Source organism: Oenanthe melanoleuca, chromosome 3 (assembly GCF_029582105.1).
Source record: "Oenanthe melanoleuca isolate GR-GAL-2019-014 chromosome 3, OMel1.0, whole genome shotgun sequence".
Taxonomy (NCBI): domain Eukaryota; kingdom Metazoa; phylum Chordata; class Aves; order Passeriformes; family Muscicapidae; genus Oenanthe; species Oenanthe melanoleuca.
In genome coordinates, this window is record NC_079336.1 from 87,442,020 (window position 1) to 87,467,664 (window position 25,645).

The 25,645-nt window shown below is 39.0% G+C and overlaps 1 protein-coding gene across 1 annotated transcript in view; it reads right to left on the bottom strand.

Moving 5' to 3' along the window:
* The window catches only part of KCNH1 (potassium voltage-gated channel subfamily H member 1), a 165,513-nt gene that overhangs the window by 67,362 nt on the left and 72,506 nt on the right, over positions 1–25,645 (bottom strand). Inside the window, exons 8-9 of the mRNA XM_056487440.1 lie at positions 14,684–14,883; positions 10,378–10,630 (exon numbers count right to left, since the gene is read on the bottom strand). Coding sequence (XP_056343415.1) covers positions 10,378–10,630; positions 14,684–14,883 — 453 coding nt within the window. The remainder of the gene's footprint in view (positions 1–10,377; positions 10,631–14,683; positions 14,884–25,645) is intronic.

A 25,645-nucleotide genomic window follows, 5' to 3' on the forward strand; every position in this document is an offset into this window, starting at 1 on the left:
AGAGGAATTCTTACTCATTTCTTAGTGTATTGCTTAACATCATCAGGGACTAACTTCCCTACCTTAAAATGACAACCATTATGTTACTGCCCCACAGTAATGTGATGAATAACTAGTACAATCCAAGCACAAACAGCGTGGTGCTGCTGTGCCTACCTCAGAAGTGAGGTACAACAGAAATTTGTTATGTCTTTGTCTTTTTGATATTTAATTCTGTTTTTCCCATAACAGAAAGACACAACTTTGTCCTTCACTTGTGGCACTATTTGAAACTCTTCCCTCTGACAAAATCTCCCTCCTGCAGTGTCCTGCCACCTCCCATAAGTGGCAAGAAGAGCACAGGAAGGAGCTGGGTGTCCACTGAGCCAAACCAGAGAAAAGCAAAACATGAGCACCAAACTCAGATCACAGAAGACCCTGTTTTTAAGAAACAAACTAAAAAACCCACAGAAGTTGTACTCTTTTCTTTTATTAAAAAACTTCCTTGAAGTTAACAGCTAGTGATGTAGCTGAAAATGAATCCTACACTGTATTTCAGTTTCCAAGGCAAGGCACATGCAGCACTTCATTGCTTTATTTCTGTCAAGTCCATTTTCTAAATTATGTGTACCAAAAGTATTAAATTTGATTGTCAGATTCTAAAAAAAAAAAAAAAAAAAGCCTTGTTTGACATTTATAGAAAAATGAGAGGGGGGGAGGAACAGTAGAAATCTATATAGCAAGAAGGAATTAAAATTCCACCCAGGATTACCTGCACTGCATTAGAACAATTGGCCTCTTATGCATAATAAGGAATTGCATACCATCTCCCTTTGTCTATATGTTCTCCACAAATTAAGATCAATCACCGTGGAAAATGGAATTTAAAAAAAAAAAGGTGGGGGGCAGACTAAGTGGGTGTTTGATCAAAACCATCTGCAGTTGGAAAGCAAGAAGGGTATGGTGATACTTCTGAGTCAGAAGGTAGTTGGCAAAGTCCATTAGGGAACCTGAGCCAAAAGCCTCTTTTATATATAACTCCAGGCTTTATGTATTTCACCTTACCTCTGAAGAAAGATTAAAAAGCTAGAGAAATGCAGATGGCCGCTTGTTTGTCAGTACTTTGCATTTCTCATTCCCAGCTTGCTGAATTCCAGATGTTTGCCAGGAACATTATCTGTCAATCACACTTAAAGTGGATGATCTAAGCTTTTACCATCAATCATTTATATTCCCTGCTGGTTTTGTGGGATGAGGACCTTTCCCACCATCAGCTCAGCATGCATTGGGAAGCCTTTTATGTTTACTTGTTTGTTTTAATTATAATAACAAGTCCCCAAACCCTGAGATATTTAAACTGTGAAGAAATTATTTTATAAAACTGACTGTTTCCATGTTTGCTCTTTTCCAGTTTCTTCTCCACATCAAATCTGCTGTTTATCTCATAAGTGAAAAGATGATTTCTCTGTTAGCACTGCCAATTCAGCCTGAGTCAGGCATAAGGTCAAGCCACATTCATTCTGTCTCCTGAAGGCAGCACCAAAGAGGAAGATCTGATTATTGCAGCTTAGTTAGGTGTTCTGATTCTAAGAACCACACTCTCACATTACAATTGCACTGCCTTGATACCACAACATCCCTTGGCCTTTTCTTTCTTGGAAGAGGAAAGATTGAAGAGCTCTTCTCTGAGACAGAAGATATTCCACTCTACTTCAAAAAAATATGACTCACGTGGAATATGTGTTTGGCTGATAACCTACTCAGTCCCCTTTTGGGTTCTGGTGCAGTTTTGGTGTATAAACTGGGGGAGAAGATGAGGCTATGGATTCATGTGTTGCAGGTCTTTCAAGTATGGATTTTAAAGGCATTCACATGAATCCATGGATTTTCAGTATATCAGAGAAAATATTAATGTTCTAATCATTCTCAAAGTAATAAAATGGTTGTTACAGCAGCCAAAAGCAGAATCTAGGTCATGTCCTCGCCCAATTTGCCTTCATCTACATGCTTGAACAACAGAATTAGGATCTGACACAGTGTCAGCAGATCCAAAGATCAGATAGAATGGCCAAACATTGCTCATGGTTGAGCAATGAATGACCAAACATTGCTCCCCTCGGTGACACTGCAGCATTAAGCATGTCTTGGCAATCAGGTGTTCAGCAAATCTATTTATCTGTGATGTTGACCCACAGTGGCTGCCACAATGACTTTCCCTGGAGCTCCCACACTGGCCTGCACTCTCAGGATCTGCTCTCCACCTCCAAGCAGTGGGAGGGACTGACTGCTGTAAAAGCAAACACACATTTTCCAGGATCAAACTCCTTCTGTGAGCATCACATGATTATTTGGCTTCAACTCAAAATCCTTCCCTTCTCCTCCCTTCCCTCATTTCCTCCAAATCTAAGGCATGCAATTTAAACTTTCCCACTTTACAGGGAGGAGAAAGACTTACGGAAAGTAAAGACACTAGGGCAAAAATAATTTTTCCTCTTGGTGCATTAATGCAACAAAAACTGTCAGCCAGAAAAAAACAGAGCTGTCATTTGGCATTGAGGTGGAGTATTCAGTATCTGTCCTACAGATAAATTGCACAACTTGACAGCCACTGAATAGCCTTAGTTTGGTTCTCCAACACAGCACAGCTGGCAGGGGATGATGCATGGAAGTGGTGCTTGCTGCTTTGGATTTTCTTAAGATTTCTCAAGTGCAAACTGAGACACGTAGTGAAAAGTGAATGACCAACTGCACTGCAGAGAATACACTATTTTTCATTAACCAGAGGTTTTAACTACTCTTTTCCCCTAACTAGACCTCCAAAAAGCCTGGGTATCTTTGCCACAGAAACCAAAGTACGTGCTACAGAGATAACAAACTGAAGTTGCTCTTTCAGTGATTTGCCTGGTGCACAGACAGAAACAGTCTATCTGTTCATGCTGTAAACCACAGTCTGGCAACATTCTGCAGACAGTTTACTACACAACTGCACCAATTTTCTCTGCTGAAACACATTACTGTACAGGCAAAAAAAAACATTTATCTTAGAGATGAGTAGCAACAACATGATTTAGTTACAGCAAAAATTTCTGTTATTGTTGCTATGATAATTATTTGTCTCTCAGAATACAGCATGGATTACATTTCACTACTGATGTTTTAAACATCAACTGGGTCCTACCAGGTTTATTCACAAAAAAAGCTTCTCCAGAATCTGCATCATTTATCCTTATTTGCATTTTAATGAGTACTATAAAAATGTTATAAATATGTGGCCAGTTGTACAAACTCAGAGGATATGGAGTAGCTCAGGTAACTGGTGTAATAAATATATTTGAATGTATTTGCACTGGTTAAGTAATAGGAAAAAGACAGGCTCAATCTGTGTCATCATTGCATGGGCAGTGCTAATTCTCTGACCAAAAAAACACCAAAAAACCTATATAAGAGGCTCAAATTGCATTACCCTCTGAGTTACTTCCCTGATTACTTAAGGACAGGCTTTATATTCTAGATATTGCTTGAAACATACATTAAAGCCCCAAAATTTGATTATTTTATTTCAGACAGAAAGTATTCACAAGAGTTGAAATAGTAACTTTTCTGTTCTGAAATATAGAAAGTAAATATTTTGAAAACCTCATGAAATTTGCATCTATCTTGTATTTAATTTTATTTATTATTTCTAGTAATATCTCAGTATAAACTTAACAATGTTACAGAAACATATCTCTGAAAAAAAGTATTAATTTGAAATTTGGAGAAAACAAAGAAAAACTAGTGTTCCATGAAATTTTTTCAATTATTTTTTAACCTGTCTCTTCAGAGAAAAATTCTGAAACAGAAAGAAAACCCTACCATCCCCTTACAAAAAAATTTTTTTCAGTGGTGGAACAGAGAGCCTCATCCCCACCAGATCTCAATTTCAGCTGCAGTGTCATGGATCATTGCTGTCAGTGTCCTGCAGACACTGCCAACTTCCAAGGGGCACTTCTTCCACATGCAATGCTCTTGGACTGTTTAAGAGCACATAATGCAAAGGTATAAATTCATGGCAATAAAACATGAAATGTGCCCAAGAGTTCCCTACTGAGGCCTCTGTTCACAGGGAACACTCCTCCTTCTCAGCTTCTCCAGCAAGTCATCAAATGTTTTAAAAATCTGTTTTTAAATATAGCCTGCTCAGTCTTAAACCATCTACAAACAGCAGTGGACAGGAGCTTTGGCAATTCCTACTTTAATGAGTCAGAAATTAGACACAGAACAGACAAAAAGTCTCAAAAATGGCAAGTCCTGATATCAGCCCACCCCAGATATCACGAGGACAGGAATAAGGAACACTCTCTGTCTGAAACCACCACATGGGATAAACCTTTATTTCTCAGTAAGAGTTTCAGTGCTGCTCCTGCACCCACCATGAAATTAAAATATTACATTAATGTAGACCTCTTTATGCCATGACCTTTTAAAAAGTTCAGCTGGATCTCCATCTGTAATGCTTTTGCTAAGTGTGCCTGGACATTCATTGAGCAAATCAGACTCTGAAAATTGTTCCTTCAGTTGATGTTTATTGAATCACTTCAAAGAAACATGCAACTTGTCCAATCTGTCTATATAAATCAATCTAAAAAACCCCACCTCTCAACTATAAATAGAAAAGTACAATACAACTACTGAGGATAAAGATGGATTTTAATTTCAATCATTACTTTGTCAAAGCACTGCTGGCCATGTTTCAGTCTTATTCAACAGCATAAACAATGCTGTGATATTTGATACTGTCAGAAAACTCTTAATGCCACCCATAATCCTGCAACCATTTCTTAAACCTGAGAGCTCAGGGGCTTGGCATTTTTAACACAGGGAGGTGCACCTAAATTTAAAATTCAGGTGAAAAATGAAGCAGAGAAGTAAGGGACTTCTTCAAAAGGTTCTAAAATAACAGAACTAATTTTTGAAAATGGGGTAGTACACAGAGTAGTTTAGTTCAGGGAAATCTAAGTTAGCTCAGGTACTAGGGACAATCTACAGATAGGAGCCTGGGCTCAGTTAATTTATCTGCCATGTTCAAGTCTGCTGAGAAGCAGTTTTCACATGGCTGTGTGGAAGTTGCAACATTTCTAACACAGACAATACTTCTGCACTGCTATTGTCCCTCCCTGTGGCACAGCTGCCCTTGAAGTTGGCACTGTCCTATCTGGATGCAAATCTGTCCCACCAAAACCTGAATCAATCCTCTGGTGTCTGTGTTTGAATGAAATGCTTACGGCAAAATGAGTAAGCTAAAGCAATTGTAAAGAAAACAAACAATTATTCTTATAACATTTCTTTAAGACTGCAATTAGATCAAATTAAATCAGCAGGAATTTCTCCACACAAAGCAAATGGAGCATTTAATATCTTGCTGAAACAAAACAAGGCACACCAAGGTCTCCTACAACATCATGTTAAAACTACAGTCTCCAATTTTGTCAACTTTGTAGCTTTGTAAATAACAATACAAGATCTGTATTTCAGGGTCATGCAAATTTCACTTCCTCAGCTTCTTTAATATAAATCTATGTGCATCCTTTGCACACTCCCTGTCCCTCTCCCAAGAAATCCCATTCTTGACATTGTGTTGCTTGCATACCTACATAATAGCTCCATGCTGTTATTGCCTTTCAGCTTTGATAGCAGCAAAAGGAACAGCAACAGCAAACTGACCTGCTGGAGAGCAATTATATTCCTTACTCACAATAAATTCCTGCCTTGACTTCCCTTCTTGCCTCATTCACTTTACTTGCCCTTTGTGAAGCCAGGAGTTGGACTCAGCAATTCTCACAGGTCCCGTCCAACTCAGGATATTCTGTGATGCTAAACCAACAGTCAATAACAAGGTTTATTCTTTTGAAAGTTTTTAGCTCAAATAAAGGTAGCAAGAACATAAATTCAGAACAGCTGGAATGTAACACTTGGAACAAACTGTTTGGTGGGAGAGTGTTGTTTTTTTCTTTTTAACTGAATCTTTTAGTTAATGCTATTTTTCTCATCCAGTGCTCAGCTCTGAAGACCACACTGTCTTTCAGGGCTTTAGCTTTTAGTTGTTAAACAAAAGCTTAAAGCTCCCTGTCTCTAATCAAGTCCACAAAACTAACCTCCAGTCTTACCTTCCATACACACATGGCCTCCTTGCAGGAAGTATCAAGACCATTTCAGCAGCTTTGAACACCTCATACAAGTAAAGATCTGCTTTACAGGCCCTCTAGGAGCCATTAATTGACAAAATTTGCAGCAGTCTGAAAATTTAAGTACAAGACACTGCTTTCCCCATTGCTATCTAGAAAAATAAATTTTTTACCCTAATTTTTAAGGGTCTTCTGCTTCCTCTCTCTAGTTTTTTACTGGAATGTTTTCCTAAATGTCAAAAATTACCCCAATTTCAAGCACAAATACTTTGAACCAACTTTGGTACTAACAAGGTCTCCTATCCAGCCCTTCCATGTATTTGCAGAAAATATGTACAAAAAGTTATTTTTGCGGCTGTGACATTCTTTTATGTAATTTTCATTAAATTATCTAAGCACACACAATTGGAAACATAGCACAGGAATCAGCACTTTTTCAAGCAATGGTGAGGAGAGATTGAAAAGGTTCAGACTAAATGGCTGGAGGGCATCAAAGTGCCTTTTCCCCTGCATATTCCAAAGAAAGCTGCAGTCAGACCTTATGCTCTGTGCCTGGAACAGAGTTAATTCAGGAGGAATATTTTGAAGAAGTTATTTGATAAATTAAAGCATAGCCAGTCTCCTGAGCACAAGTGGGTTTTAAATTTTCAAAGACCTGCAGTGATATCAGGTTTTCAGGTGGTCAGTGTCTGAGTCTGAAAGATCTGCTCCAGAACAGAGAAACTAGAGCTGCTAAATGAAGTGCACATAAACACTTGATTGTTTTTAACAGGAGGAACAAAGCCTCACATTTTTTCTCACCATATTGAGATAAACAGTTAAGTCTTTAAGTAAGAGTAGTCAAAGAAATACTGTCAGTCTCAGGTGGATAAAGCAGCATCAGACCAAGTGGGACGGCTCAGGAAAGTTAAAAGCAAAGCCAAGTTGAAAACACTCTCTTATCAGAAGTCCTGCATGACCTGTGCTTTGCTCAGTTCTCTTCAGGGCAGGGACTGTGTGATTTGTCTGAGTCCTCCTCAGAGTGCTGAGTGTACGTCAGCACTTCATCCTACACAGTAACAGCAGTGTCAGTGGAAGAACAGCAAACTACCAAAAACAGAACTGTGTCTCATCCAGGCAGCTTCCCACCACTAAACTTCCCTTCTGCATAATCCCGCTCTCATACTTACACACTAACATAGAAAACAGAGTAATAGATGGGCTTTTCTTGCTAAGTCTTCTTTTTCTGACTCATTTGTATTGGAATGAATCACAAATAAATCAATCACCTGGCTGAGAGGTCATTTTCTACACTTTTGTTTCTGTTTCTTTGACGCACCCAATTCAAAGATTGTGTTGAGTGAACATAAGTAATTTCTGTATTTCAGCATAGATTTTGCATAGAATTCAAAACATGTATCTTTTATCCTAACAAATCCAACTTCATATGAAGTGCACCAATTCCTTTAAATTTTTACTAAAAAATACAGGTTTGGGTTTTTGGGTTTTTTTAATTTGCATATTTATGTATTTGTGTCTTAACTTAAACTAATGGGAAAGGCAATCTTAGGGGACACACAAAAAAAGTATCTTTTTTCACTGCTAGCCTATGTGCAATTTCTTCCAGCTCGTATTAATCCAAGTCAATCAAAGTCAGTGTTTTGTTCTAAGAACAAAAGCCTGAACTGAGAATATACCTGTCTCCAGAGTATTACATGCAACTGATTTGGAAAGATATTATGCAAGTGTACACAGCACACTTCAGGGCTACATAATACACTCTTATAGGCCAATCTGCAAGGTTAAATGATTTCAGAACTTGAAAATGTTTCCTGTGAATTGGATCCTTTAAGGATTAAGTGCAGTTTGCCTTTGGTTTATGTAAAGCTGGAAAGAAGTCCCACAGACTGATTCAGAGTTGCAATTCATTTCTCCATTGTAAGGAAGATACAGGCTGCAATGCAAGCTGCAAAGGTTGCTTTATTATGTGACAGCCAGAGCTGAGCAAATAATTTGCCTTGAATAATTTGTGCACTTATGTTTTTCATTTTCATTTCCAGAATGCCTGAAAGAAGATTAGAGTCTCTGTAACATACCTGTCAACTAAAACTACCCTATGGAACTCCTCACATTTGCTGTTACATGCCTGGTGTTCACAGCTATGCTTGGTTGGGACTGGTAAACAAAATTTATGGCATAGGTTGTTCTGGCTGAGTGATCAGCAAAAACCCTGTTCCTTGTACAATGCACTCCCCTCCCCCTTGTAGTACCTGTTTTTCTCTGTTATACATCCATCAAGAGCTTGCAAGTTTAGCTAATTATGAAATTAAAAAAAAACAAAAAACAAAAAACCAACAACCAACAAAAAAATCCCCACCCCAAAACACTGTTTTCTACAGATAAGAAAACAGAGTACAAAGAAGTTAGAGATGAAACCCTGACCCATCTTCTGGTGCATCCTTCAGTAGTGAGGTGATTAAATTACACAATGCTGAAGGAAAAAGAAGTTAAATTGATTTAGAATAGTGAAAAACTTAGTTGAATACATAATTTCTTTTCAGGATAGAGAAATCTTCAGCAGAATTCTTCACAGCCTGGGGGAGGAAGGTACACACATGTGTAGAAGGAAAGGGATTCCTTAGTCCAGAAAGTGAAACACAAAAATTGATGCTCAACCAAAATGAAATCTCACAGAATCCCAAACAGATCCCACTTCATTTTACTTTCCTCTCCACTTACAATATCCACAAAGAAAATGTGAATAAAACTCACCAACTTTAGTGAGAGCCAGGGAACTGACTCCAAATTTTAAAAAGAAAAAGAAAGAAAAAAAAAGAAGATAAAAAGTTGTGGAGGGAAAAGGATCAATAGTTACATCCCAAGAGAAGAGCAGCAACAAAATACTTCTATTCATCCAGATACCAAGGGAACAGCCTCATTTATCCATGGCTATCACTCTGCAGCAGAGAGCAGGAGTTAGGTTTTCTTAACACTGATTCCTCAAGCAATCTTGGCTGAGGGTTTTCTAAAGTGAGTGGTAAGATAAAATTCAAGAGTTAACAGAAAGGTTGAAGAGAAAATTGGTATCTTTAAAGAACACTTTAAAGTGTTTTTTTGCCTATACTCAAATAGATCAGCAAGATGTTTTGAGGTTTTCTTCTGAGCCCAGGTGGTGTCAGAGGTACACAAACTGAGGAGTCTTAATTTGCATTCTACATTTGTCATGTTAATTCATGAGAGTTCTACATGGCAAAAGGTAGCAAGTTCTTGATGTGTAGCATAAACAAGCAAAAGTTACAAATATCACATAGCACTGAGCAGTACAGGTGATTGCAGAACAAAAGAGAATCAGTTGTCCTCCATCTTCTCAACTTTTTAGCTTCCTGTATGGCACAAAGTATTACCAACTTGGTTCCTCACAACTCTAAATTTACTCTATGCTATACATGCAATCCTGTTCAAAAGTAGAAAAAAATTTACCTCAGCATATTTTTATTTTCCCCCTCAATTTCAGCATTCATCTTAGGAGAGACGAGTGTACATGTCCACAAATAGTAAGATTATCAAGATATTTTATTCTCTTTTTTCAGGCTGCTATGAGTGACAGTTACAGGATTAAGACAGCATGATAATTTACCTTATCACAAAAGGGCTTGACAGAATCAAATGGTAAGTATCACCTCCTCAACGCTCCAGCCACCCCATGATTCATCTACATCTATTGGATTATCCCACTCTTTTCTGTTAGCTTTGCCTCAGAGTGCTGCTCACACCCTATCAGATTCTTTTCAAAGCTTCCAACCCAAAGCTGCCATTCCAAATTAACATAAATAAGCTTTAAGTGTTTTAAATTACTTTCATTTTAAAATAGATAAATATTATTTCAACACAACATCCTAAATAAATCTAACTGGAAAAATCCCAGCAAAAGTGGATTATTATGAGGGTGGTGGGAGTGAGGCAGGGAAGCCAGGCACTTCAAAAACAAGTTTTCTGACATTCTAAATGGAATTTCTAATTAAAAGGGATGTGTCAAGACAGGGGAAAACCCAAAGAATGACCAGGACCCCATGCTAAAGTAGTTTCCACTGACCAGATGAAACAGGGTTGAAGCAATCTGGGTATCAGATGGTTGCCTTTTAAACCTCTCCAGGCTGTGCTAAAACAAACTTAACTGAAACTTTTTAAAGAACAAGTAGAAGAGGCTACAAACTGCTGCACGTATTTGTATTTATGCAAATGCTCTGAAACTCACCTAGTATAGCAACGACTTCATCATCCTGGATTACCTCCAAAGAGCCCGAGACCACGAAGCACAGGCTGTCGACGCTCTCGCCAGCGTGGTAGATGAGGTCTCCCGGAGCACAGTGCACTGTCTGGAATTCCATGGCCAGCGCCCGGAGGCAGCCGTCACTCGCCAGCCTGAAGGCAGGGTGCTCCTTGAAAACCTTGCGGTTCAGGTGCACACAGATATCTGCTCTCATGTCCTTCGGGCAAATCTGCAAAACCTGACAGGGAAATCAGGCAATCAATTCCTGTGCGTGGCTTCTATGTGCCTGCTAGGGCACAGTATACCACCCAAGGTTTAAGAACTACTTTCCTTCTTCTTATAAAATTTCTAACCTCAGACTGTAGGTTTATTTTTATGTTATTTATCCATATAAGTCACAATATTAACTTTGTAACATCTACTTTATAACATGTCCTAGGTTACAATGTAAAGATATGCCCAAAAGTATGTATTCTATCACCAACTGCTGAAACCAGGTGGGGCAGTGATCCTTATCTCTGTGGGAGATATCCTCTGCTAATGGGCCATCTGTTAAACACCAGGTAGGGCAATGTTCTTTGTTCTTCCCATGACCCACCCTTCCTCCAGGAAGATATCATCTGTTAATGGGCCATTGAGTCCCACTGCATGACTGATAAAATTACATCATCCCATTGGGAGATGCTCCACCCAGGGGGAGGAGTCAAACATTTCCTACCTAGATAAAAACTGAGATTTGGAACACCAAGGCAGCCCTTACCCATTGGTTTCCAGAGGACAAGAGCTAAGGATCACTGCTTCAACAAGATCCCTTCATCTGGACTGTTACCACCACCCAAACTAGCAGGGTGTCAGGTTGTATTCTGTCTCTGTGAAGGGGTTTTTTCTTTTGCACTATTGCATGCATTTTATTTTTCTCTTCTTTCCTATTAAATTGTATTTCTGAGTTTTGCTTTCAATACCATTAAATATCATCTGAAAGAAAGCACTGTTTTCATCTCAGCAACATGCTCTGATGGATATTGAATTACCAGAAGGCCTAAGGTTTTTAAGACAATAAAACTCAGAGCACAGCAGTACAGAAAGTGTTGAAGAAAAGCTTCCTGAAGAATTGTTTCTAGAGGGTAGGTCATTTTTTTTGATAGGCAGATTCCATGAAAAGCCTGCACAAGTTAAAGGCTTTAACAACTAAAATAAATTATTTAAAATTTAATTAACTCATAATGTTGAGAATTGCAGGTATCCTTCTTTACCCCTCAGTGGCACTAACAAGTTTTTTGTTTACGCAGGGAAGGGACTTTAAGGTATGATGCTGTTTTGGGCAGCTTTTGATGTTCCAAATTCAATGCTCCTCACGGCAATCCATGATGTGTGCTCCTAAGAGAACACAAGTTGATGCTCAGCACAGCGGGTACCAGCCAGGGCCATTTCTGAAGGGTTTTAGTATAATACGGACAGCAGAGTGGAAAGAATACAAAATCACTGCCGCATGTACAGATTAAAGGTGGAAAGAAGTAACATGAACAGAGTTTGGGGATAACATAATCCTTGGGGGATGGTCTATGATGAGGCATATCTAGGACAATTATTTGAGAAAAACACTCAGCAGTCTCAGTCTGCCTTTTTTTTTTTTTTTTCCTTTTTATTATTTTCTTAGTAGTAACTATTCCATCTAACTAAGAAACACTCTGGTTGAGCTTCAGAGTTACTCCTACACAGTTTCCTAGATGGAAAGAGAAGACTGTATCACTGCAAATACTCCTGAAAAACATAAAGGTAACACAGGAAGTACTATGGCTATGCCTACCCTTTGAAATGGGGCTCTGTGCAAGATCTGAGCAGAGAACCAAGCTCTTAATTCTGTGCATGGCTCTGGTTCCAGATATCATGCCTGATACTCCAAAGGCAAGTAACTCCACCACCAATATCATCATATTTGGCCCACCTCCAAACAGATATTTTATTACAGATAATACTTCTAAAAAGAGATGTATTTCTATAGTTCTTAGGTGTAGGGAATTCATGGATGATTTTTCTTGGCTGCCCTGTACAGAAGAGCTGCCAAACCTGTCAGTTCTCACAGAAATGGGCTGGGGCAGCATTTAACATGGAACACAGGCAGCAGCCATATCTGTCTTTTCCATTATTTCATTTACTCTGGCAACAAAAATATTCTCTAGTGGCATATTCTTGCCAAATTTTACTACTGGAATTACACACACATGCAGTTACCTGAATATCACACACAAAAAGATTTCTTGTAACAGAAATAGTAGCAAAAAGCCCTGAATATACAAGAGAATGTTTAAAATTGTGCTATTTTCCAAAAACTTCTTGGTATAGCAGTCTTAGAGTAAGTTAACTAATTTTCCATTCTTTATTTAAAGAAGTTGTTTCTAGACTTCACAAAAAATGAAAGGGATTAAAGACATTTGAGAGTTACAGACAAATGGAAGAAGACTTTCATTTGTATGGGAGGTAAGAAGTATATCTTCATGCATCAATTTTAGAATCTTTCAGCAGCTCTTGGTTAAATTTTGTTGTACTGGCATTTTCTAGACCAATAACTTAGCATGTCTGCAGTGAACACAGACAAATTTGTGGCCTACAAAATAGTGATGGGACCAGTTCTGTGCTCAGTTTATATTTAAGTCTCTGCCTCATCTGTAGGAAGCTGTGCTGCATTTCAGAGGAGCATAACCACCACTGCTCTGTCTCACAAGCAATACATGTTTTATTCATGACAAGACATCCCAGAAGTTTTACACAGGCATCAAAACAACAGAGCTCAGACCTGGGAGGTTATGGATTGGCACAGCCAGCCACAGCTTTTGCTGTGCAGATGAAAGCTGAGTTCTTGGCTTAGCAGTCATGGCCAGCAGCAGTTGAGCTCTGAACACACCAGTTACTGAAAACAGCTCTGTATTAAGCTCTTTGGTGTCCTGACAATTTGAGACTTTTTTCCTGTTTATTAAGATAATTCTCAAAGGCTACACTGGGTATTGTTGTGCTTGGCTTGGTTACTCTGCTGTCTCCAAATGCATCCTTAAAGCATTTCTCTCCTTATCAAAGGAAGCGAAGAATGAACTTTGAAGATAAGCTAAAAAAACCCAAACCATGTTTTACATAGCAACAATTTTTTCTTGTTGTTTTGTTAAAATGATGACAGGAGTTTGTAATGGGGGCTGAATGAAAGCACCAGCACTCATTACACTATGTATCCTCAGATGTCTCTCCACCTTCCCCAAATGCACCTACCTCAAATCACAACCCCACACAAAGACAGATTGTGAGAAAACATGCAGAACAGCTTCTAACCAGTGCTATCCAGCACTAAAATACCATTTCTTTCTGAAAGCTAGTGTGGCAGACAGTGCTTACAGAATCATGTCTGGGATCTAAAAATGGCAGATATGCTGAAGACCATTTAGGAAAGCAAACAGTGTCCTGTGTGCCCTTCAGTCTCCAGGCTGCTCAGTGCAAGGCCACATCTGTTCTATTCCTTCATAACAATGCTTTAACAGCTGTACACAAATGACACTGTTTGCTCTTTAACTGCATCACCCACAGTTCAGAATACTAAATTAAGCTGCCAGCCAGAAAGCTGGTGACCAGAGCATTGCTATGATTTCCTGAATGATCCACCGCACAAATCACATCTCTTTACAAGCAGAAGAGAAACTGTCTCTCTCTACAAAAGCTGGCAACTAATACAAAAGCAACAAGGAGTTACTTTTGTACATTTGCTCTGGTGAAAGGCCATGTGTTATGTTAAAATACACAACAGGAATTTATTTGTAAATTCAATGAATCAGAATGACAACATTTGCCTTACATAAGCAATACATTATTAAATACTTCCAGTTTTTGTTAATATCTTTAACCTGCACACACAAAAATGACTTTGTTTTCAGACCCAAAGGGCTGCAAGCAACTTCACAAAAAATATTGCACAACAAATCTCATTTGGAAAAACTGTGAGGTTGTGTTACAATCCGGAACTTGTTAGTTACTTATCACCTTTATTTATTGTAAACTGAGCTTTTTCCTGTATCATTTTTGTACTATTTCATGCCATTTCACTAGCAAAACATACATACTTTTACCACTATTATATGTCAGTATGATAGAATAGCTGAAATGCTGTATTTGAAAGTTTAAACTTAAGGGAAGCTGCTGCTTAGAACTATTTAAAGAATATTTGTCTCCTTTACTAAGACAGCACCTCCTGTTTATTTAAATGGACTACTTTCAGGATGTGACTTCTTTCCTTGCAGTTTAATTTACTTACCTTTTCAGTATCTATTCCTCTGGACATTGACCAGGTGGAAACGATGTAATCCATCACACGTTCACTCAGTCCTTTAGGGACCTGGTAGAGCTTTAAAAAGTCCCGGACACTGTTCAGCATTTCGTGGTATCTGTTTGTGTTAGCGTACATCTGCTGAAATATGGTTGTCACATTACCAAAAATGGTGGCATACAGAAGGGCTGTGAAAAAAGAAGAAAAACCACAGAGAAAAGACATGGTAAGATGTGGTGATCAGTCTGTGTTTCACTGGGCTTTAAGACTGGAAATGCTAGGTCATAAAAATGCATGAAAATATTGGTGCTTTATTAGGAAGGCTGATGAGCACAAGCTTTTTATAGGTCACCTTCAGCACTACAAATTGAGGACCACCACCTGCTTTTGTGAGAGCATGTCCTGCATTACAGAACATTTAATACACGACTGTTTGTCCATCAAACAATTCAGTAGTCCCCAAAACTTTACAAAACCACAGCAGAAGACAGAAGAATTTTAGGAGAAATAGCTTGACAGCAAATGCTTTAGTCTTTCATCTCAGGTTTATAGCACCTGAGTTGAAATACCATGAGTGACAGATTTCCAGGCTTTAAGTGCATTATCACAGTAGTAAGCTGAGTCATCAGCACCCACCTCAGTGTGACATCAACAGTGCATCAAAGCAGAAGATGGAATATGCAATAAAGAGCTACCATGGGTCAGTAATTTATAAACAGAAGTTTAATAATACATAAAAACTCACATTACATTTTATATTCTTCAGGCAAAAGAGCAGCAAGGCCTGAGGCAAGAGCTAGAGCCCTCAGAGGCAGACCTTTGCACAGCCCTCCTGACTTCACACAACACAGTCATGAAGCCAGCTGGTTCATCAAGATGGGTTTAAGAATAAACACAAGGAAGAAAAAAAAAGGCAGTGTTTCCAAGTGTGGAGAGAAGCAGATGAAAACACAGGAATTGAGAAGATCCATCTGCTGAAGCCCAAGAGAGAGCAGCAGGCTGTGGCAGCCAGGTTTGATAGCTTGCAGAGGCTGAGGCTCTCCCAGCCAATCCAGCCCTGAATGAAATGGAGAGACAGGAAGCCTCAAGGGAAGCTCTCCTATGTTGTGAGTCAGGTCAGTGATATGTGACAGGTTGGCTGTAGAGGGAGAGGAACAGTGAGACTGCAGATGTGATGATAACCACCCATAAGTGCTCTGGCTTGCTGAGTAAGTTCTTCTTCTTAATCATTTCCTGTCCCCCCAAAACAAGCACTAAATTGTGAGTATCATATCTCTTCCACTTGAGATAAAAATTAATCAATCAAGAAGCTATATTTATAAAAAATATATTTCACCTTACTGAAGAACTCCTTTTTGCTGTTTATTTACTCTCTCATCATCTATTTAAAAAAAAAATCTTCATCCCATTCCTTCCTTTCCTATTTATTCAGGTGAGTGTTATAGGCAGACATCCTTAAGCCAACTAAGATGCTCTAGGGTTCTAGAGGTTCAAAAACCTTTGATACTGTGCAAAACAAATTTATGGGACTGTCTTCTTTGCCCTGATCAAGAGATGTAATTTAGGTTTGCTTAAGGCCTTTACACTGCTGATTTTATGTTGAATTCCTTCTTGATGCTGCATGAGTTCTTTTCTTTTTATGAGTTTCTGTAGAGAACAACTCTCCCTTTTTCCACCTATTTCTCTGTAAAAACAGGTATAAAAATGTGGAGAAAAACATGCATGCTCAGTTTAAAGAAAAGTGGAAATTATTAATGCAGTGACCAGAAACACATTTTCCCTGTTTAACCTTAACTTGTGCCTGAACAAAACCATACCAGGCAGCCCAATAAGTAGTGAAGAATGATAAAATGCTTTGCAAAACAGATTTACCATGACAACTCCTTAATCCATGAGAATTTTTGTATTAGATCAGCATTACCTGTCTCTAAGAAAGTCCTGGCTTGCTCTCTGTTCTGCAGATGCAAACATGACCCTACAGGAGACTGCAGCAGCACAAGGCAGCCAGCACAGCACTGAAATAGGTGACAAATTAGAGAGAGGCTGGCAACTAGATTTTTATCTCTAGATTTCCTGAAAACACCTCTTGTGTCCATACAGCTCTCTTTGCTCTCTGGCAAAGTGAGACCTAGGGGTTCAGTACCTTGGCATGTACAACTCCATGCCAGCAAAGGTAAAATAAAGTCCCCCCTCTGTCCCATTAATGTCCAGCTAATGAAGCTTAAAGAAAAAACAGAAGTTTGATCAGATATTTAGATTACTATGAAGCAAGCAATTCCCACTGCAAATTGTAGCTCTAGTATGACAATTATCTTGGCAAGAAAACTTATTCCTGCCTAGATTAATTTTTTTAATTCTCAAACTTAAAATACTTAATTTATCATTAGCCAAGCATTTCATTACTATTAAAGACACATTAAAGCCTAGGATTTTTACAGTCTAATATTGGGTAGATACATTAGCATATTAAACCTTGAACTCTTCTGCACAGAAATAGCTGGCTGTGTGCCTTTCCTTCCTTTCAAAGGAATAATGAAATGAACCCACTGCAGTAGACTGCAGCCCCAGAATGATTTCAGAAACACAGACTCTACTAAAGGAAGAAAGTTGGGCTATTATTAAGGACAGAGCAAAACCTCCAGTGTTTCCTCTCCAGGAATGTCAAGAACCCTCAGAAATGATATAGACCTCAACCCCTGACATTAATATTCTTTTCTGAGAATAAAGAAAAACATGTTGTCGCCAGCAATGTGGGTGCTCATTTACACTGCAGTCTGTGATACCCCATTTAAACCAGTGTTTAAATAACATCACAGATAGGACCATAGTAATTGCAGTAGCAAATTACCCACAAGTGAATCATGAAGGTCAGACACAGGTTGCAAAATCATCTGCTATTTTTAGTGATGTAACAAATAAGAATAGAGAAATAAATACAAGCTATTGTAGGCCTCAGCTGCCACAGGAAAAGATTTGGGGTCTGATTTTAGAATTATAAGAGGAAGAATTTCTATCTGTAAGAATGAGAGGTTTACAATTACCCCAATTACAGATGTAAGTGCTGCATTCAGCTCCTGAGATGAATCAACAGATTGATGATGATTTGTTCAAAATGCACTAATCCAATGGCCTGGCACACAAAATGTGTGCAGAACTACACAGCAACAAGTGAGACCAACATCAACTAGTGAGCAATCTCATATATTGCCCCCTAGACTTGCAGTGCTTTCTGAAAATGAACTGCCTTCATTTTTGCTGTCTGGGAAGCTGATAGAGAAAGTCTGTCTGTCTGCACATAAATTCCACTTAATTAAAAGATCAAAATAAACCCCTTTTACATACTACACTAACCAAAGTACTATTCCAAGAGCAAGCACCTGCATTTGCAAATAGTAGATGATTTAAAGGTAAATTGCACTTTTGTTTCACCAACAAGTTCCTAGTATACAACAAATTATTCAGTTCATAGATGGCTGAAAGCACAGCCTTGAAAATCTGTTGCACTGTATCACTTCTTACTGAATATGAAACACAGCCATAAATTAACAAAAAAAAAAAAAAAACCTGCATGTCTCAAAGGCATTTTTCAGATAACACATCGTGAGGTCACACAAAATTAACATTGATCAGATAAAAAGAAAGGCAGAAATTAATTGTATGGATCATCTCATAATTATATGAGAAAATGACATTATTTTCAAATGTGCAATTAGAACAATGTAAGAGCTTATAATTGCTTGAGATTAGGGGTCTTGATTAGTGGTAATTATGCCTACTTATGGGTAGAGAGCATGCAGTTAAAACAAAAACACTGAACTGTTAAATACAATATGCAAGCAAATACCAACACGTATAGTAGAGAATTGTTTACAGAACTAGTTTTGATAGAATTGTTATTTGTAGTCTTGCAATCTGATATCAAAGCTTCTAAAGAGAGATGTACTTATCAAGTGTCTACACAACCTTCTAGAACAGTACAGACAGACCCAGAGCTGCTTAATTTGCTACTTCTTAGGAAGCTTTGTGTATTATAAAGTTTCCTTTTGTAATCTTTTATCTACGTTTTGTGTTCTTACTAACACAATGTATAAAGATATAATTCCATTTAGCTAGCAAAGAATAAATGTAAACAGCCAAAATCTAATAGGTCAATTAATTTTCTGCACTTCATGACTTTTCACAATATATATCCAGAACATTTTCACCTGCTTTAGAAAAAAATTACAATTGCTACTCTTAGCATGCACATCACTTACTGAATTTCACAACCTGGGGAAAAGACATTTTTTCAAGTGAAAGTAAATTCCCAGAGGAGCTCTCCCCCATGCTGCCCCAGTAACTGTTAAATCCTGCTCTTCCCACAGCTCTCTGTTCTCCTGGACTGAAACAATACACTGCTCCACCTCCCTCTTTCATGCCACCAGCTTCCAATTTGCACCTCTGAAGCAAGGCAGCAGCAATGGCAAAGATCAGGGAACTGGCACACTACTGAGCAAGTCTGAAAATCAATTTAATGGCAAAAAGCAAAGCAAAAAGCCCGAATAGGCCATGAGGGACATGCACATCAAACCAAGTGGAGCAAGCACTTGACTTCTAGGATGAAAGATGAGAGACTACAGGCAAATTTTATTAAACTCTTCATTGAATCCTACTGCAAATCTTCCCACTCCCATCATCACATTTGGTGAAATCACCCTGCTGGCAGTAAAATTGGGACAGAAAAGGACAACAGTAGGCTCCAGCTACAATGGAAATGTCTCCCCTGCAGAAGGGTAGGATACCAGTGACACAACTAATAAAGGCTAAACAACAGAGCATCAGCACATAGGGTTTTTTCATCTTCCCATCACCAAAAAAACCCAAGAACTGCAATGAAATGAACGTCAGAGACATAAACAAGGGAACAGCTGCTCTAAGAAGCCACTTAAGCAACTACCAAGGACCAGGGTAGTAGAAACATCTGTGCACCTTAAAATAGGCTGTCTGCAGTGTGTAAGGGCAGAAAGGGAAGTGAAGAACAGATATGGAACAAACACCACAAGCAGCTCCCGCTGCTTCTCTCCTCACACCCTTTCCTAACTCTATAAAATAAAAGCAGCCTGCTACTACAGCAGCACAGCCATATAACTTCCTGTTATCTCACTGCTTTGAAATTACTTATATTTTGCCAATTTAAGACATAATATGGAAGAACAGAGGCAAGTGTTGGTAAACTACCAAACCTTCTCAAGATGCTGAACTCCAGCATCCCTTAGGATGCTTTAAAGCTTTTTTTTTTTTTTTTTTTAAATTTTGATCTTGAAGCACTCACACAGCTGATAGCAGCAATCACAGGTGTTTTGGCTCTCAAGCATCATGCACAGCACAACTCTCTAACAGGTTTTGCTTTTGCCTTCAGCATGTTTGGGCTAAGATAAACAGCATGGAAAAACACACAGAGCAAAACTGATCAGAGGAGTGATTGGAGCCAGAGTGAGTACAAGTCAATAGAACAAACCTCAGCATCAGCCCTGTAACAAAGCTCTTCAACATGAGCTGCTCTCTCCAAACTCACAGTGAGGGGCCAACACCACCCTGCTCTCTATGGAAGGCTGCATCTTGGATCCAAGAGCCTGCTTTTGAAAAGAGAGGATGTAGCCTCCTGCCAACCCATACAAAGAGTGGTGCCTATTAGCTCCCTGGCCAAGGCTTCTATTTCTGCACAGCAGCACCTGACTAAATTAACACAGTCCCACTAATTAACACTGTAAAATTTTGACAAATTGAGAAGGGTCTAAACGAGTAAAATGGCAAGAATCCTGATTCATAAAACTCATCACTCATTTTTTTGACAGCTACAGTTTAGTATTGTATTTACCCTGAAAGTTGCCAACAGTCACCAGAGGGAGATTTAATGGCAGCCACAGATTCCACTGCAGCCAATATGCTTGCAGAAAAGCAGATTACTAAAGTAATCAGATGCACAAGAAGTCAGAAGTAGCTTGTGAGGACTTAGATGTGTTTTTGGTTGTGAAATTAAGGAACAAGAATCTGGTCATACATTACCTTTCTGCTATAAAGGGACACCAACAGACAACAACAGAAGCATAATGCTGAAAAGAATTTAAGAGAAGAGCATCCTGGATACAGTGAGACTCCAAGCTGATAGACTTTGAAATTCCTAACCATGAGCATTACAGGGAGCATAATCATTTCTCACTTTCAGGGAAACAGGGTTGCACACTCTCATTCTATAAACAAACAGCACTTGCAGACCAATGAGTTCACCTGACTCTTCTTACTTAAATTACATGAAGGCAGCCACTTTTCTGCAAGGCCCAGCACTTCCACTGACTGGTGAGTCCCAATGGGGGTAGCACTGTTTTACATCCAAAAGTGCATCATAAACCAGACAGGAATGTGTATGTTCTGCCTCAACTTACAGGCAAATTCTTAAGCCTGACAGAAAGCTATAACTAACTCCAAACACAGCAATACCTAGTCATTAATTGAAATTAGGGCCTTAACCTTGATAGCAAAAAGATTTTCCAAGAACCACTACAGTTTAATCAAGGAGACCACAGAAAACTCCTTGCAGAATCAATTTATTTCAGTCAAAATATGGGACAGCAAGACCAACAGGCAAGATTTGAACTGGGAAACAACAGCATGATAAATCAAAGATAAGACTAGAGAAAAAGGAATATTCTATAGAAAATGGCACTTCCCAGTCACCTCTCCAAATTTTATTCCCCACAAGATCAGTTTATCTCCGATAAGGTAAAATGGAATGGCAAGAAAATGTACCAATTTTCACAACTAGTTACAGCCACTACAATTCCTGTAAAGAGCAGCATATTTATCACAATATCTTCAGGAATGTCATAAGGGATTAGTCTAGAGCAACACTGAAGTACACATGCTCAAAACATGGAGCATCATCGAGATCTTGCTGGATGTGCCAATTTGATTACCAAGAGGAAACTAAGTGTACAAACAGATAACAGCTGCAAAAACTATCTCTATTCCAAACATACCAGAGCAGAGTCCCCAGTGGGACACTTTTACCAACACAGGATGAACTCAGCTCAATGTATTCACTAACAGGTTTTACCAGAATGCCAAATCTGATTAAATCCTCTGCAATTTGTGAGAAAAGACATTCTTTTACTGTTTTGTAGAATTTTATGGACAATAAAATTTAAATTGTCTAGAAAATTGAAATGGATTTCCATTTCATTTCCCAGCACTAATGAACAGATCACCATTTAAATGACGACAGAGCCATTTAAGGGCATCATTTTTCTTCTACAGTTTATATAGGGTAATGCATGGCCATTTTCAATTACTTGGTTAAAATTAAATCTACAGATACTGCTTCTAGATTTTTACTCATTTGCACCAATATGAAAGCTTTTGCTCTCAAAAGTAGTTTTATCTGCTCTCAACTTAGCTCAAATGGTTTCCCCCAATTAAACACAAACTCTCTTCATTTTAAAATCTATTACTGAGATAGAACGACACAAACAAAAGAACAAAAACTAAAACCAAAAGCCACAATTAGGAAAAGTTTTCTTCATGTGAAACTGCTTGCCTACGTGGTTGTTAGCATTTCTCTGTTCATGCTATTTCCTCTGTGACTTGTATGAGCTTTCCACAAGGCCTTGCAGGAGGGAAATCTAGGGACATCAAGGACATCATCTGTTATCCAAACTTTGTGTTTAGGGAATTCCTTTCCCTACATCGCTGTCACACGTTCTGCTGGGCTTTGCACTGCTGCCTCAGGCTTGTTCCTCTTGGCAACTATCTGGCCTCATTTTGCAATAACCTATCCATGGTCTTTGAGAGTCCAGGGCTGAATCTGAAGTTTGCACACCAAAACCACCATCCAGCACTTACACATATGGATTTCTGGACAAAACTTGTCCCCATCACTGATGCAACACAAGAGTTTAATGGCTAAAGTCACTTGTAAAGTTCAAGCAAAACTCTCCTGTCTGACTCCATTTGGTCATCGCTTCAACTTCATTTAATTAAGGTATCTTACATTTGAGTAAGGTATTTAGAGTAATTCTTTGCTCCAAATGATAAATGGATTCAGGTGGCTTCTCTCTACTCCCACCAGAGCACCCATGTGGGAAGTTCATAGCTGGCTGGATTCCTTGCTGATCATGTTCAGATCTGAAACCCCCAGTGAGACCACAAGGAGGAAGGACCCAAGGCTTCCCCTGAGACTGCAGTGATCTCACTTCTCATTAGGCTTTAAAACCTCTGCTCAGCTGTGCTTTAAACACCACTGCAAGGTGTGGGCATGCCTGCCTGTGATGAAAGTTCAGGACACAGTTTGGAAAAATACCAAGACAATGCATTTCTCCTCGACCACTAACTTTCATCCAATGACTTACAAAAGCTTCTGCTGTCTGTGTAGCAGTACAATAGTCTTTTTTTAGGCTTTTTCTTCTCTGAGAACAAAAGAAAAGGTAAAATTTTAATGCCTATAAATTACCCCAACATAAAAGCAGAGTGGGATGGAGGTACTATGGTTTCATTGTGAAGAGAACCAGGGGTGGGTGGTAGAGTGCTGGCCTCAACCCAACACCTGATGGGAAAATCACATATCCCTTGTCTCACAGGCTCCAGAGAGAAGACACTTTGGATTAACTGTATTGTCCCCAAAATTAAAACTAGTTAAACAAAATCCTGAAAACAACTGAGAGTGTGTAACTGGAAGCCTGTGTCTTCTGTAGCTTACACTGAGCAGGCCCTTCAAGCTGACTTTGCTCTAAGCAGTCACACTGTGAAAGCAGCAGTGACCTCTGCACTGACCAGACACCAGAGAGGCTGTGCTAATCACCCAGGAGCTCCAGGTCTGTTCAGATGACAGACCAGCCAGCAAGAGCTAAGGGCATGGCTGCACCTGACAGGATTAATGGGTACTGCACATAAGGACAACAATTAATTCTCAGTTCAGATCTCCTCTACTGTGAAATTAAGCCCCTAAAGCTACTGCACTTAACTGGACTACACTGCACCTGTGTGCTTTGCCTCTCTGCAGCTCACTCTGAAGCTTTTGATGCAACAAAGCCTTGGTAAGCCACCCTGGGGTGTTCTTACTTCACTAACCACAGCCAGACTGCAAGGTGACTGACCTCCCAGTCCCTTCTTGCACATGCACAATTTTTCTCCTGGGTGCAACAAGTACAAACAAGGACGTGACTATATTCTACACAGGGTTTTCAAACACTTCCCAAACAAACCTAAAGACAAAGTGGTCCAAAACCTCCCCTTTTCTGGTATCACTAAACAGTTACAAAGATTTAATACTGTTAATAATGAGGATGATGAATTTTGGAATTATGTTGACTAAACCAGTGAGGTCAGAGACAAAGATGACATTTACCAACGAAGATGAATTTGTGGTGGTTAAAGAATAATTGTCACTGGAATGACTAGGTCTGAGTCATGCTCCTCCCACACACTAATCACAGGTGTGCTTGCAGACCAAAATCAAGAGGTGCACACAGTACTTACAGAAATGTGACATGAGAATAACTCTCAGGCAGTGGCTTCTCAAGGGGGCCCTGCTTTACTGATGAGTGAAATGACAGGCTAGTGAAGACACAGAGGGTTTATCAAAAAATAACTGGAACCACTGTTGCATTTTTAATGACAAGCCATGGATGACTGCATGTGAGAGGAATACTTGCCTCTGGAGTGGTGAAGAGGGTTACAGCCTAACTTTCCAAAGCAGGTATTCATTCTTAAGTCTTAAAAGTACTTCTCTTCCAGGCTGAGCCTGCTATTTTATTAGAACTCAGCAGGAGTAAAAGCAGAAGTAAACATGCATACAGCTGTGAGTTCCATGCCACAGTTCCAAAAAGGATTCTATTTATTATGATATTCAGGAGTAGATGCTATTGCATAAGAGATACTGCCTAAATTCTTTTTAAAGTAAACTTTACATGGAAATCATCTGACATCTGAAAGATGTCAGACAGTTGCATTTTGTGCTTTGGTAAGTTTGTTATCAAGTCACCACAAAATGCAAATATATTTGCACATAAACACACATATACAGACAGAAATAGGGATGTCTTAAGGTCCCACTGGGACCTTTTTAGAGAGCTATTCTGCTTGTGCAGTGCCTGCCAGGCACAAAGGAATGGCATTTGTGGATGCTAATAAGCTGAAGCTGTCCAACAGAAAGTACAGAGGACTCTCAAAGGTAATGAAATATCTCTGTCAGGAATTTGCAGCTACAAACCTCATCCAATAGTCAGGCACACAAAGCTTTTCCTTGCTTAGGGAAGAACGATTGGGAAGATTATGCTTCAAGTATAATCCCCTGCAGTCACTGAACATCTGGGATACAACAGGGCTATGTTTCAAATATCATGCAGGACCAGAGACCTGAATTCAGAATCTTCCATTTTTCTCCACCTAAAGGTGACTGACTATTTTGAATCAAAGAAAAAGGAAAGGAAAAGTGTTTTTACTAATAGAGCTGTTACAATCTCCATAAATACAGCATGGGTGCATTCCCAATATTTCCATATCCTGGGAGTCTTTGAATCATGAAATAATGGATTAGAATGGAAGAGGCAGATATGTCTGGACATAAACACAGACTTCTCTGCTCTCACCTCTCCACAGAGTAAAGTGTTTTCTGGCAGGCTTGCTCAGAGAAGCTTTACTTGACCAGCCACAGCAGATTGAGAACATCTACTACCCTAGCATTCCCAAAAGATCCTAGGAAAAGTAATTTCTAAGATTTGTACGTATGTACATGAACAAAGTCTTAGGAATCACAAGGAAATAAGACAGTTGTACCAACTGGTGAAAGTAACCAAAATCTCACCATAAGTAAACCCTAGCACATCCACAGGAGTCAAACCTCAGAGTAAACTTTTCATCACTGTGACATGGGGTACACAACATAAGAACAATGGCTCCTCCTGAACTTAAATCCTG